Here is a 14,052-nt window from a genome sequence, read left to right on the forward strand (position 1 = left end):
CATTGGGTGAGGGATTAAGCTACTGTTTTTTGTAGATTTGCCAACTGAGATGCCCAGATCCATATATTTGTATAGTTGATTGTTCAAACAATTCAAACTGAAATAGTTAGCAATTAGTTAATTCAATCTAATCCATCAACATCAAGATGGTAGGAGACTGACCGGCCTTCGAGGCCCAAACCCACTCTGCTTTGAGTTAAGTTTTCCGGGTTTTGAGTATCGCGTCCTCAGGTTGGCCACTCTAAGACAAGTTCAATAATATAGCAATAACCAATAACTACAATAGTATTCCTTAATATAATATGTATGGAATGATTAGTATGTCCAATATATTGTATATATAATATTGTCCAACCCTTAACATACACTTTTTCTACAAGGCTGCTGTAGGACAATTTTCTCAGACAAGGGCATTTCTCTCTCAGACTCTGGGTTCTTTATGTTCTGGACCATAAGCGACAGACTGATGGACGGGTGCACACAGAGGAATTTGTTGCTGTTTTTGCCCTGCGGTGAGATACAGAGCTGTCAGTCTCCCACCAATGTTTTAACCAATCATTAGCTATAATAAGTCTCTGTTTGTTTTTCCTTTCTGTCTTACATCATCTCAGGCAGAGGCCATGGTCTCTGGTGCCATGCCTGCCTGCCCTACTTCTCCAATCCGTCACTGAAATTACAGGTAATGAGTTGTCAAAAACAGCTGGTAAAGCTGGCTCCTCAAGGCTACACATCTATTGTAATGTTTTTCCATAGAGATCTAATCCTATTATATTTGTTGCTCATGCACATTGGGTAGATATTAAAGTCGGTCATGATATTGTAATGGTATATTTTCAATATGAATTTATAGGTATGAACCATGAACAATGTTTGATTAAAACAATAATTTAGACATCATTCAACTAGTAAATCTAACTTCTTTGATAATGAGTGTCAATTCATTATTTAGCAGGGAAATGTTTTACAATGAAAATCTTGAAATACATGGGACATAATGCTCTTAAAAGAAATCTAACAGACTGAGAGATGGATGTAACTTTTTGTACTGAAGCAGGTTGGGGTTACGGTTCTTATCTCAGTTTCCTACACATCACTGTTTATACAATAATAGTTGTTGTATTGGTTTGCCTCTCTACTAGACATCTGCCATGTAAGCACAAGGTCAGATTTAATACATGTTAATTTTGCTCATTAAATTCTTGCAGTCTCTTGCCAAGGTTCTTTTTTTGGGCACTCCTTTGATCTTGAATTCATTCCAGGTTAACCCTTTGATATTTCATATGTATGACGTGGACACATAGACACACGCCTCCACTGTAGACCAAAGGAAGTCCCCAATGAGACTGAGAGGTAATAATATTGTTTTTCGAGCTAAGAATATACTTTTTAAGACAAATAGGGTTAGGGATTAGTGGCAACCATACTATTGTATTATAGACATTAGACAAGGATTTATTACCAGTTTGGCAGTAAGACATGGTAGACATGAGACATGTAATATTGTACTACATCTAGCATGGGGATAAAGGGACATACATCTTAGGAGTGTTTGCACCAGAGCCAAACCCATAGACTAAAATGAGTAAGAAAGCCTCAGTGTTATGCGCTGTCTAAATTGACTACTTATGTCATCATCTATTCTAAGGTATAGATGATATGCTCCGTCCTTGAGAGCAGTCTCATCATTTTATTAGGCAGTCACATCAGTGTTTTTTCCATTGCTATCATTATCTTAGCCCCTTTTGACAACAGGAAGTTGGAATGTCTAGAAGGTTTGCTTCTCCCCTGCTTTCCCAACGTGATATTAATTGATTGTTTCCCCAATGCTTATTGAATTTGACAAGACTCAGCTGGCACCTCTATGAAGACAGGTATGGCTGGCTGTGAGCTTAAGAACCTCCATAATATATTATTCATACCCATTTGACCTTAAAGATGGAAATGCAAATATGACTCAAGCATGAGAGAGATCACCTGACTTTTCAAATGTCAAACCATATAATTAAGACTTCCATTAGAAGAATCCACAGGTCTCTCATTTCCAGCTGAGATGTAAAACATCTCTAATTAACATTTAGATGATTATCCTGTCTTCCAAATTCTCAGGTCATGCTGTGTTATACACACTCCTTTAAAGCAGCAACGTATTGATGATATGGAGGACTATATCGAAGCTTTTCTCATATTTCAACAGGTTTATTTTGCTGAGCTTGAAAATATTCAAAGATTGGCAAACACTATTGTATGAATCAACCCCACTTTAATCATTTGCACATTCTGTGTTCACAGTAATTCACACTCAGAATCAGTAACTCTGGTGTGAATAGCATGTAGCCATATATTCATATGAATATAAAGACCTGAATACATGATATTGATTTTTTTTAAAACATGCAGATCTATTATAAAGCTTATCATATTTATAAATTAAAATCATGATCACTTTTGACAACTGGCATAACGCAAACTACAATAGCAATTGTATAGCAGATTTGGTGATCAATTTTATGATTCTGACTAATATTACCAGTAGGCCTGTGTCGCCCTCTGCTGGTCTCTGTGGGTCACTCGGAAGGGGTTTACAGATCTGTGCGCCGCATTGAGTACCGAGGTGTGTCGTCACTTTTGTGTACACAAGAACGTTCCACATTCATTTTCTCCGTCTCGGTTCTTTAGGGTAATTATTATGAATTCAGTGTTCAGCGAATGCTTACAGGAATTTCACGGATTGTTATTGTAACTAGTATCTTCAAATTATATATATAAAAAAAAAAAAATAAGAAAACATTTCCATACCTTTATCATTTTAAAAGTCACAACGGTCGCTCTTCAAGAATACTTTAATAATACTTAATAACAAATTAATCTGGGAAGTAATTGATGGGTTCATGGTTTCAAATTGTATATAATATCGCCACTGAAAGTAAACGGGAAGTACGTGACGCCTCGGTACTCTATTGGTTGGAGATGTGTAGTTTCCCCTGAACTGTAAAGTAGCCATTTCTCTTGACTCTCGTGACGTCATCAGTGTCATATCACCACCATCACTTCAGTGTTGACAGGGACGGATCTGACCTGTCTGTTTTACTGTCAAACGTTCGTGTTACCTCTTGTTTGGACACAATGCGGGCAGTATTTTGGTTTATCACGTTGGTTTATCTGTATGGCAGCAACGGTGAGTTTAATAACTTCATTTATCAGCTAGTTATTAGCTAATTCAACAGCTACAATGTAACCCCCCAGCTAGCTTGCTTGCAATTCGTTAGCAGAATATGTGGAGTGTGTGTGTGGAAGGTTCTGTCTCACTGTACTGTGATGGACACAGCAGCATGCACACTGACAACCACGTCTCTAGCGACACAGCTAGCTACTAGACTGGTGGTGACGTGTGACATCTTGGGTACTTAGCTAGCTGACAATCAACATGTACAGCAACGGGTTTAAAATGAAACACACATCAGACAACAAAGTGTTTAAAATCAAACGTTGAAGAGAAAGTCTGGTATTTCTTGCTTTGCAGCATTATGGCCCTTGGTTAAACAGCAGTTGAAAAGACGGAAGTGTAGGTGTGGTGTGCTTCTGTTAGTGGTTTCACATAGGCAGGGTGCATTCCAGCCCTGAACAGAGGTGAAGAATGTTGGTGCTTTCACCAAGGACAATAACATGTCACACTTTGACATTTCGTAGATAGTTTATGTAACTTTTGAAGTTGCCCACTTAAGTAGATGTCGGTATGATATAATACATTCAGATTGAGAATGCCCTTTCTTGTGTATTATAATAACCATATCATATGGCTAATTAACAGGGTGACTTCTAAATGACTTATTATTAAAGAGCCTCTAATTTGTGCTTGTCTGTTGGGGGCTTATATTTACAGCTGCACCTCTAGAGCAATCTACAGATAATCAACAGAAAGAAGACATCAGTCATAAGGAAACTAAAAAGGTAAATGATATGAATGTTATTGACGAGTCCAAAAAAACAGCAGAAAAGTCCATTGATGAGAAAAAAACAACAGGAGAACCCACTGGAGGAGACGCAGCAGAAAAGTCCACTGGAGGAGACGCAAAAAAGTCCACTGATGAGAAAAAAACAGCAGGAGAGCCCACTGGAGGAGACGCAGAAAAGAACACTGATGAGAAAAAAACAGCAGGAGAACCCACTGGAGGAGACGCAGCAAAGTCCACTGATGAGAAAAAAACAACAGGAGAACCCACTGGAGGAGACGCAGCAGAAAAGTCCACTGGAGGAGACGCAGCAGAAAAGTCCACTGGAGGAGACGCAGAAAAGTCCACTGGAGGAGACGCAGAAAAGTCCACTGGAGGAGACGCAGCAGAAAAGTCCACTGGAGGAGACGCAGCAGAAAAGTCCACTGGAGGAGACGCAGAAAAGTCCACTGGAGGAGACGCAGAAAAGTCCACTGGAGGAGACGCAGAAAAGTCCACTGGAGGAGACGCAGCAGAAAAGTCCACTGGAGGAGACGCAGAAAAGTCCACTGGAGGAGACGCAGCAGAAAAGTCTACTGATGAGAAAAAAACAGGAGAGCCCACTGGAGGAGACGCAGCAGAAAAGTCTACTGATGAGAAAAAAACAGGTGAGCCCACTGGAGGAGACGCAGCAGAAATGTCCACTGAGGAGAAAGAAACAGAAGGAGAACCCACTGGAAGAGACGCAGCAAAGTCTACTGATGAGAAAGAAACAGAAGGAGAACCCACTGGAGGAGACGCAGCAGAAAAGTCCACTGATGAGAAAAAAACAGGAGAGCCCACTGATCAGCATAAGCCAGCACAGATAGAGGATGATGCAGAAAGTAGTCACTTCTTTGCATACCTTGTGTGTACAGCTGTGTTGGTGGCAGTGCTCTACATTGGTTACCACAACAAGCGGAAGGTACTTGGCATCTATGACCTATTTACACACATTTATTTACACACACTCTTGTACTTTACATTTATCGTAGAAGGCATTGGAATGATGGCTAGTTGCAGTGCAGTTTTAGGCCTAGTTGTAATGCAATATTAGCTAATGTCACTATTAGATTAATTGCAATTTCCATTTTCTCATATTCCCAGTCCTGGGGCCTCATTTATAAATGTTGCGTACTGTACACAAAAGAAGGCATACGTTACCTTCTAAACAAATTTTGGGATTCATAGAAAAAAAACGGAAGAATGTGCGGTCCTCCACGGACATGCCTATGCATAAACTGGACAAATGAGCAACTCTGACTCCGATGGCAGAACGATGAAACTCAGGAAACGCTTTGAAATGAATACCATTGTGTAAAATAAATCAAAATATTATCTCACACGTAGGCTATTATATATGAAGAGTTCCCCGGAATGCACACAAAAAAAACATGATTTAGGATAATAAATACAAACAGCAATATTTGTTTTTGCAGAAGAACCCCTCAAATAGCTTAATCAGGAATCATATTTAGTTGGGTCTGTAACTATTCAACACTACTTGCATTTTATGAAATGTATTCTCAGAAATAATAATAAGTAGGACAAATTATGTTTAAACTGATGCCTCACTCAGGCAGATACGAGTGCACAGTTTAATATGTGAAAGGGTCTGGTGAAACAGTCCCCATGTACAGATTATGAAAGTGCAGATTGTAAGAATGAATGACAAAAATACATAATTGTGTTATTAATATAATATAACAATATCAACTCAATGCCTAAAAAGCTAAAAATACAAATAAAAAACGATATTCATTAACATGTCATTAACATTCAATAACTTTGTTATCCAGGGAGGACATATTGTTTCCTGGCTTTTTTTTAACTTAACTTGGCCTACTGTGGAAAAACTATAACTTAGCCTTCAACACATCAATGTCATATTTCACATGAAAGAGGCAGTTTTTAAATATAAAAATAAATAAATGTTTTATTAGTGTTATCCAGAAGGATACATGATTTTACTACATAATGCACCAGTGATCAAAAAGGTCAAAATATCAACATTTTAAGAGAGACTTAATGACCTTTCAATGTGTTTAGGGGGTCCTTCAGAATCTTCTTGATGACGCAATAGCCTGTCACATGACTATCCAAATGCATTATGAGTAATAAATATGTAAATATGTCTGTTACCCAGGAAGGACATTAGGGAAATGGAGACATAAGTATTTCTTGAATAAAATGTTAAATAAGCTTAGTATTGTAACTATATTTGTAGGTATCATTGCAAACATCAAGACAATTATGCCCAGGTAGATAATTAATGCTTTTATATTTTTTAAATATATTTTTGTATACATTTTAAGTCGAGACGTTGCCCAAGAAGGACAGTTTGGTACTTTTGACCCATGTATGGATGCATATTAATCAGGGGTGTTTCAATTACCATAGGCAACTATGGGCATTATAAGGGTGGGACAAGACGCTTGCTCACATGCGCAACATTTAGAGTTGATAGTGATTTATAAAGGGAAACTGGCGTGGGACGTGCGTATGCACTGTGTTTTTCTTCTACTAGCACGACGACTGCCAATGGCTGCTGCCCTGAGCTAGATTACTTTTTCTGCTATGACTGGTTGATTGATGATTCAATTACTTAGTCTAATGTGTTATAAATCCAAATATTTTTGTGTGTAAAACTGAAGTTCGTCCTACGCAATCTTTTCATGTCAATCCTACGCACTCAGTTTTATAAATGAGGCCCCTGGAGAGCCACAAGGTACCCAGGATTGTGTTGCAGCTCAGTATAAACACAACTGTTTCAAATCAGTTCTCATGATCCTCAATCTGGAGTGTAGATCACAACTAGTGTAATCAGGTGTATTCGTGCTGGGCTTGAACAGAAGCCTACACATCCAATAGCTCTCTGACAGGAGTTGGTGACCCCTGTTGTTACAGAGAAAGATACAGTAAAAAGTAACCCTAATCTAACCCTATTGTAATGAATCCCTCTATAAATTAAGATTCCTCAAAGTCCATCAACCAAGAGATGCAAGTTAGATGACAATTGTTTGATAAAGTAATTTAATAATTGTCATGTTTTCAGTGAAACCGGTTGTTACATATGATGATGTCTGTTCACCGTTTGTCAGATCCTTGCCTTTGTCATAGAGGGGAAGAGGTCCAGATCGACTCGTCGGCCCAACACCACAGAGTACAAGAAGCTGGGACAGAATGTGAGCATTTGAAAAAGATGGTTTCCTTTAAGTTACTACTATATATGACAGCAGCTGGTGAAAGTGGGAACAAGTCGGCAACCAATCGAAATGTTCAGACTTTTATTCTGAAAAATGTAATAAAATGTCAACGTTGTTGAAAATCAATGACACACTCGCTAATCAAGCTAGAATATTGCAATGCAATGGATTTACCTGTATAACTAGGTAGTAGTGGGGATTACTTACCGAATCCATTGCATTGCAATATTTTAGCTTGATTAGCGAGTGTGTCATTGATTTTCAACAATGTTGACAATTTATTTACATTTTCAGAATAAAAGTCTGAACCTTCGGTCGGGTGCCAACTTGTTCCCACTTTTCACAGTGCATTTTGTATGTTTTTGTAAATGAAATATACTGGGTATAACAAAAAAGATCCAACTTTTTTTCCAGAATAAAAGTCAGAACTTTTTTTTTTCAGAATAAAAGTCTGAACCTTTTTTTCAGAATAAAAGTCTAAAAAAAAAGTTGATCAAACTGTCACAACAAGTTAGATTGAACAGCAAATCACTGATATCAATTTGCAGTGCACTGAGCATGTAACATTCTTATTTTGCATAGTACCAGTGACTGCACATTAAATAAATAAATATCACTATTTGCACTATGTGCACTTACCATAGAGGCTTATAAATAGAGAGATATGATGCACTCTTGTGCATAATGCAGGATTTCAGTAGCTTGGAGATAAAATGCAGTGGCACAGTATAAATGTAATTCTTAGGCACTAAATACATTTTCTTTCTCTTTCAGATGTGAAGTTGTATCCCAGTCACAAAATAATTGGCAGTAAACTGTGGATAGATGTAAAGGTAAATGAAGGCAGCAAACTGATTTCTGGTAGTAGTGAATATTCTTGGTTTAATCAATATTGATCTAACTTTTCATCTAACTGATCAATTATATATATATATACAGTATATATAATATTAATTATATTATATAATAATATATATATAATATATATATATTATAGGATTTATTTTTTTCTCATGTCTTTTGATGCTTATTGCATGACTATGCAGAGAACAATGTTGCCTTATTGAGGGAATTTGTGAAAGTTGGAATAGAAAGATAAGCATGTCTGTTTGCACACGTGTGTTATTGTGCCACTTTGGGGTACCATTTATGTTTTCAGTCAGTCCATCTGACTGATGGTACCTTAAGGTACTGACTCAGGATGATTTTTTTGTCAAAGAAAAAATGTTTAGCTTTTTGGATTCCAGGTTCTTTAGCACCTCAGTGTTTTGCAGAGTTTGTTTGAAATAAGCCATTTATTGCCAGATATGACATGACACCATCATTTATGATGAGAGCACTAAGAGGTAACAACTGTGAGATTGGTAATAGAGTACTGTACCAGGGTTCTGGCAAAAAACTTGCCTTCATACAGTTTAGAATAGTAGGAAATTAACGTTTAGAATAGTAGGAAATCTACTATGATGACCACATATTGTAATGTTGGCCAGCTGAATGTAATAGGGTGACTTTTACTTCAATAATGTAATATGTGTGTTGTCATGTCTTCCTTCTGAAGAGATAGCAGAGTGGCTTGTAAAGGGCCGCTCCTTATTTGCACTGTTTTGGCTGATGGAGTGGAGTAATGGAGGACTTAATGCAATTAGATTAATTATATTATTATGATTTAATATTTACAAGGGAACTACCCAAATGAACATGTATTTCAAATGGCTTTGAGTTATGTCTCATGAATCTGGATTGCAATGGAGAGTATTTCTTAGAATTGTATTTGTTATCTATAGAGTGAAAGGCTGACCTATTCCATCAACGTCGCTAGAAAAAACCTAGGCTTATTTGTGTAAATCCTGCGAGACTTATCGAAAAGCCCAGGGTTATTTTAAGTCTCGCAAGACTTATCAAATCAAAATAAGCCTGGATTTTTCTTTAGCGATGTTGATGGAATACCCCCCCTGCTCAGCCAACTTGTTGTGGTCTCAATGATGATAAATATTTTCTTGACCAGTGAGTGTAAATTTCTATTATGTGCCTGCTTCCTAAAAGATCACTATATATTTTTACCCAGGACCCTGTTTCATACAGAGCTTGCAAAATATACTTTACTATAGTTAATAGCTGAATATATTAAGTGTTTTTGTTTGAATGCTGGACCAATTTAAGATCAAATATGGAACGCTTTTTATACTCTGATGTTGCCATAGTTTAGTCACTATAATTACCTGTCACATAACAATGTAAGTATGTGTATGTAATTGGCTTGAAGTTAAGTGGAGTAAAGTTATTTCAACAACATTCATTGCTGTTTGGACTATACTTATTATACTTGGTTACATCTAGCCTAGGCTGCATTTACACCACAGGTTGTAATGCCTAGTTCCGAGTGCCTATATCCAATACCTGAACGCCTGCTTACACCTACTTTTTCAAATGACCCATATCCACCTGTGCTTACACTGCTTAACATTTGAAAGGACCCGCATGCGTACATGAGGGTTTGGTTACCGGAAACAAAAGTAAACAGACACGGACACAAACGACAGACAGTAAACACTGCTTTGTTTCTGTACAAACCATTTATTTTCGCTTGCATGGACTCTTCGCCCCAAAGGCTTAAAAGACACGACACCTCGACATTTGTCCACTGTCCTGACCCGTCCTCTTCCATTTCAGCTTCACTAGTGTCGCGCCTCACCTTTGAACAGTTATATGCGACCTGCCTGCTTAGACCGCAGTTTAGGGCTGCAACAACGAATCGATGAAATCGATAAAAATCGATAATGAAATTCGTTGGCGACAAATTCCATTATCGATTCGTCGGGTCTTGTTCCATAACAGACATACTTCCTGTTGACGCACGCCACGCTGTCTTGCGGAGCCGGCGCGGCGGCTACATTTAAATTATTTTAAATGTAAAAGCTACTAAAAAATGTGTTTGCTGCAACCTATGCAAAACCGATCTTGCATGGCACGGGAGCACAACGGTGATGCGAGAACACCTTAAAAGAAAGCATGTGACAGTGATGGATGAAGACGGCTCAGCCTCAGCAGGGTAAGTTATACGAGTTTAACGTTGGCTGTACCCATGCCATACATTGCGTTTTTAAGTGAGGATAATTCGTTTCACTGGCACAGCTGTAGGCCTAAGTTAGTTCTTCTCGTTTATCTAATAGATTCTCCCTCTTAATGACCTATTGTATTTTTAGCTTGCTATTCGCATTCTATGCCTTCAGCACCGGAGTATGCTCATAGTCACTTGTATTAGTAAAGAGATGCACTTGTGAGTTCTGGCGAAGCGTCAGCTAAATGGCTGTAATGTAATGCGATAGCCAGTGAGTGTTTGCTTGCATTCATGAATTCAATATTGCATAAAGTGTATTTAGCTAGCTGGCTAACGTCAGTGGTAGAGCAGAGGTGATAAGCTAAAGGCTAGCTAGTGGTAGCCTACCAAGCTACCCGTGAGTTAGAGTGAGGCACTGACTGTAGCCTAGCCTATTGTATGGAGTGAGAGGACACATTGAATTGTTTTGGAGCATATCTGTTATATAAAAACATTAGTGTCTTGTCTGTAGCCTATATTGCACTTTGGGTTACTGACCTTTACATTAAGCAAAGTTATTACCTAAAACAATGCATGTATTGAGCTAGAGTTCAACTACTTTATTGAAACAATCTACCGCCATAGTCCATGGCCTGTTGTTAAACCTATTTGATGTAGCAAAGCCTTTTTTATTTATATTATTTATTATTTATTATTTTTTATTAATACTTGTTCATTTTGCACATGTACTATGTATAGGCCTGGCTGATTTAGAAAACATAAAATAAAATTTGCAAAAGAAATCTGTTTTTGCATTTTTATTCGATTAACCGAAAAAATAATCGGCAGATTAATCGATTATCAAAATAATCGTTAGTTGCAGCCCTAATCCACAGGTCTTCATAAAAACTGTAAGGAACACATTTTTAGGACTACTACATTATTGACTTCACGCCTCAGGCTAATACAATTATGAATTACAGTATCTGGAATTTTAGCACACAAAAAAGAGAAAACATTATGAATTACAGTATCTGGATTTTTAGCACTAGACATAGACATTGACAATTCAGTCAAGACAGTTAAGTCGGATTGATCATCGTTGATGATTGAAAACGGTAATACATTTAAGGTTTGGCGTAATTGGATGGCTCCACTCTGTATAGCTGCCGCCTAAGTAATCACATGAATGAATCAACCAGAATCAAACAAAAGCACTCAGCCTTGCTCACATGATAGATAAAAAGATTATTTGGAGAAAAAAAAAACTATTTGGAAGCATAAATCCGACTGTAAGTGTCTCCCTGCTTGACATTAGACAGACAGACAGACAGGAAACACTAATCATTGTTTGTCCACCCTGCTGATATGGGCTGCAGAGGAAGTGTCATCGTCGGTCACAGACACGTCTCCCTCACTCTTCACACTTTCAGACTCCTCGGTTAGGTGTGTCCGCTGCTGCTTCCGTAGAGCTCCGCCCACACTCGCCGCAGCTGTGGGGTTTGTCTCCTCTTCCACGTGCGGAGACTTTCCCGCAGACGGAGCACGGTCCCCCGAGTGCAGACGCATATGTCTTCTCATCGCGCTCACGTTACAGAAACTCTTCCCACATTCCAGGCAGACCGGCTTCTCCCCTGTGTGATTCCTCTGATGTGCCTTGAGTTCTCCCACTCGAATGAATCCCTTGCCGCAGAACGGGCAGGAGAAGGGCTTCTCGTTTCTGTGCGACCAGAGGTGTTGCTGCAAAGCGTCCGTTTGGGCGAACCTCCTGTCGCACTCGGAACATTGGTAGGGCTTCTCCCCCGTGTGTATCCGCATGTGTCTTTTCATGGCTCCGGAGTAACCAAAGAGCTTTCCGCAGTGCGGGCAGGCGTATGGTTTCTCTCCCGTGTGTGTTTTGAGATGGTCTTTGAGGTGTCCGCTCTGAGTGAACTGTTTTCCACACTCGGTGCACTTATAAGGTTTTTCACCTGTGTGGATTCTCATGTGTTTCTGTAGTGCCGACAACTTTTGACAATCTTTTCCACACACCGTGCAGAAAACAGTGCCCTTTGATGAGTGGCTCTCCTGGTGTTGTTCAAGAGCTTCTGATGGAGGTCTGCCTCCTTCCTTGTCAAACCTCTCCCCTGAGTGAACAAGAAAGCAAGAGTTAGGAGCGAACAGTCAATGTCAAATTGATCTAACCAGCAACCCTCCATTTGTTGAAGAAAACATTCTCCGCTAGCACCCCCAACCCCCACCCGTTGACGAAAGACTCTACAGGGTCTGAGGTCCACCCGCCACAACCCCTCCACCCAAACACTGAGTTTCACTGTCACTCAACTTACTCCGTTTAAAAGAATCCCTATCTACTTCCTCTCCATTGGGAAGAATGAAACCACCAATGTTGTTCTCGGTCTCGGTCTCCTCCTCCTCTTCCTCCTCTCCTTCCCTCTCTTCAGGCTTCATTTGTTCTATTGTGTGAAAGAAGCAAGAAAAAATGCAATGTCAAATCAGTATAATAAATCATTCACGCTTCCTCCATCACTTCGTAACTACAATGCAAGTATCACATTTTACTTCAGCCAACATTGTTTGTTTCGCAAGCTAAACCAGAACATCGAAACACAGAAATGCTTGAAATAGACTTGAAACCTAAAAAGCTGTATCAGCAGGACAAGTTCGCTTCACTGACACGCTGCTTCTGCAGTCGCCGTAGCAGGTTAGGGTTGGCTCCGTTTTTTTTTGGGGGGGGGGGCTAGACCAGTGGACCACCCCAGGCTACGGTGCTAGACCAGTGGACCACCCCAGGCCATGGTACTAGACCACTGGACCACCCCAGGCCATGGTGCTAGACTACTGGACCACCCCACGCCACGGTGCTAGACCACTGGACCACGCCAGGCCATGGTGCTAGACCACTGGACCACCCCAGGCCATGGTGCTAGACCACTGGACCACCCCAGGCCATGGTGCTAGACCACTGGACCACCCCAGGCCATGGTACTAGACCACTGGACCACCCCAGGCCATGGTGCTAGACCACTGGACCACCCCAGGCCATGGTACTAGACCACTGGACCACCCCAGGCCATGGTGCTAGACTACTGGACCACCCCACGCCACGGTGTTAGACCACTGGACCACCCCAGGCCATGGTCCACCCCAGGCCATGGTGCTAGACCACTGGACCACCCCAGGCTGCGATCCTAGTACAGTTATGTATAGCTCAGTTATAACTGCGTCTGAAAAAGAATTAGATGCAATGCTTGTGGTATAGGCTTAGCCTGCCAGTCAGTCTCTAGACTTACCAAAGAAGGGATCCTCTTCTTCCTCTTTAATGACGATATCCAGAACTGATCTGTTAATACTGTCCTCCAGGGTTATTAAATCCATGTTCACATCCTGTATCTTGTGCTGAGGACGGCCAGAACCCAGAGACTCAGACGGTTTGGGTTCAACCTGATGGGATGGGAAAAGGCCGGCTTGGTGATTAGAGTCCTAGGACAAAGAAACGATGGAGAAAGTAACAATGACATAATCTATCTAGAGCTTCGCCAACGTGCTCACCACCATAATCAGATAACTGTACTGGCATACTCACACTCTCTCCGGTGTGAGTCCGACGGTGCATTCTAAACTCCCCCAGGCTAACGAACCTCTTCTCACAGTCTGTGCAGTGGTAAGGCTTCTCGACGGTGTGCAGCTTCTGGTGTATTGTGAGGGTTCCTTTATCAGCTAACCGCTTCCCACATACAGGGCACGGGTAAGGCTTCTCTCCGGTATGAGTTCTCATGTGTCTTTGAAGTTTGAAATTTGATGGGAACGGTTTTCTGCACACCGAGCAGCAGTGAGAGGTCTT

The 14,052-nt window shown here is 40.2% G+C and overlaps 1 protein-coding gene across 1 annotated transcript; it reads left to right on the forward strand.

The window, feature by feature from the left end:
• Positions 1 to 3,053: 3,053 nt before the first annotated feature.
• tgoln2 (trans-golgi network protein 2) lies at positions 3,054 to 9,441 on the forward strand. The gene is made up of 4 exons (XM_080530958.1): positions 3,054 to 3,175; positions 3,881 to 4,893; positions 7,070 to 7,153; positions 7,949 to 9,441. Exons 1-4 carry the CDS (start codon positions 3,124 to 3,126, stop codon positions 7,952 to 7,954), a joined length of 1,155 nt encoding a protein of 384 aa, XP_080387084.1. The 5' UTR covers positions 3,054 to 3,123; the 3' UTR covers positions 7,955 to 9,441.
• Positions 9,442 to 14,052: the final 4,611 nt, after the last annotated feature.

The sequence above is a fragment of the Nansenia antarctica genome (genome assembly GCF_963989245.1).
Source record: "Nansenia antarctica genome assembly, chromosome: 5".
Classification (NCBI taxonomy): domain Eukaryota; kingdom Metazoa; phylum Chordata; class Actinopteri; order Argentiniformes; family Microstomatidae; genus Nansenia; species Nansenia antarctica.

Bases quoted from the DNA above. Each gene is read 5' to 3' on its own strand.
- tgoln2 (XM_080530958.1), top strand. From the start codon at position 3,124: ATGCGGGCAGTATTTTGGTTTATCACGTTGGTTTATCTGTATGGCAGC. The intron at 3,176-3,880 runs GTGAGTTTAATA...TTATATTTACAG, and splicing joins TTATCTGTATGGCAGCAACG to CTGCACCTCTAGAGCAATCT. The intron at 4,894-7,069 runs GTACTTGGCATC...ACCGTTTGTCAG, and splicing joins GTTACCACAACAAGCGGAAG to ATCCTTGCCTTTGTCATAGA.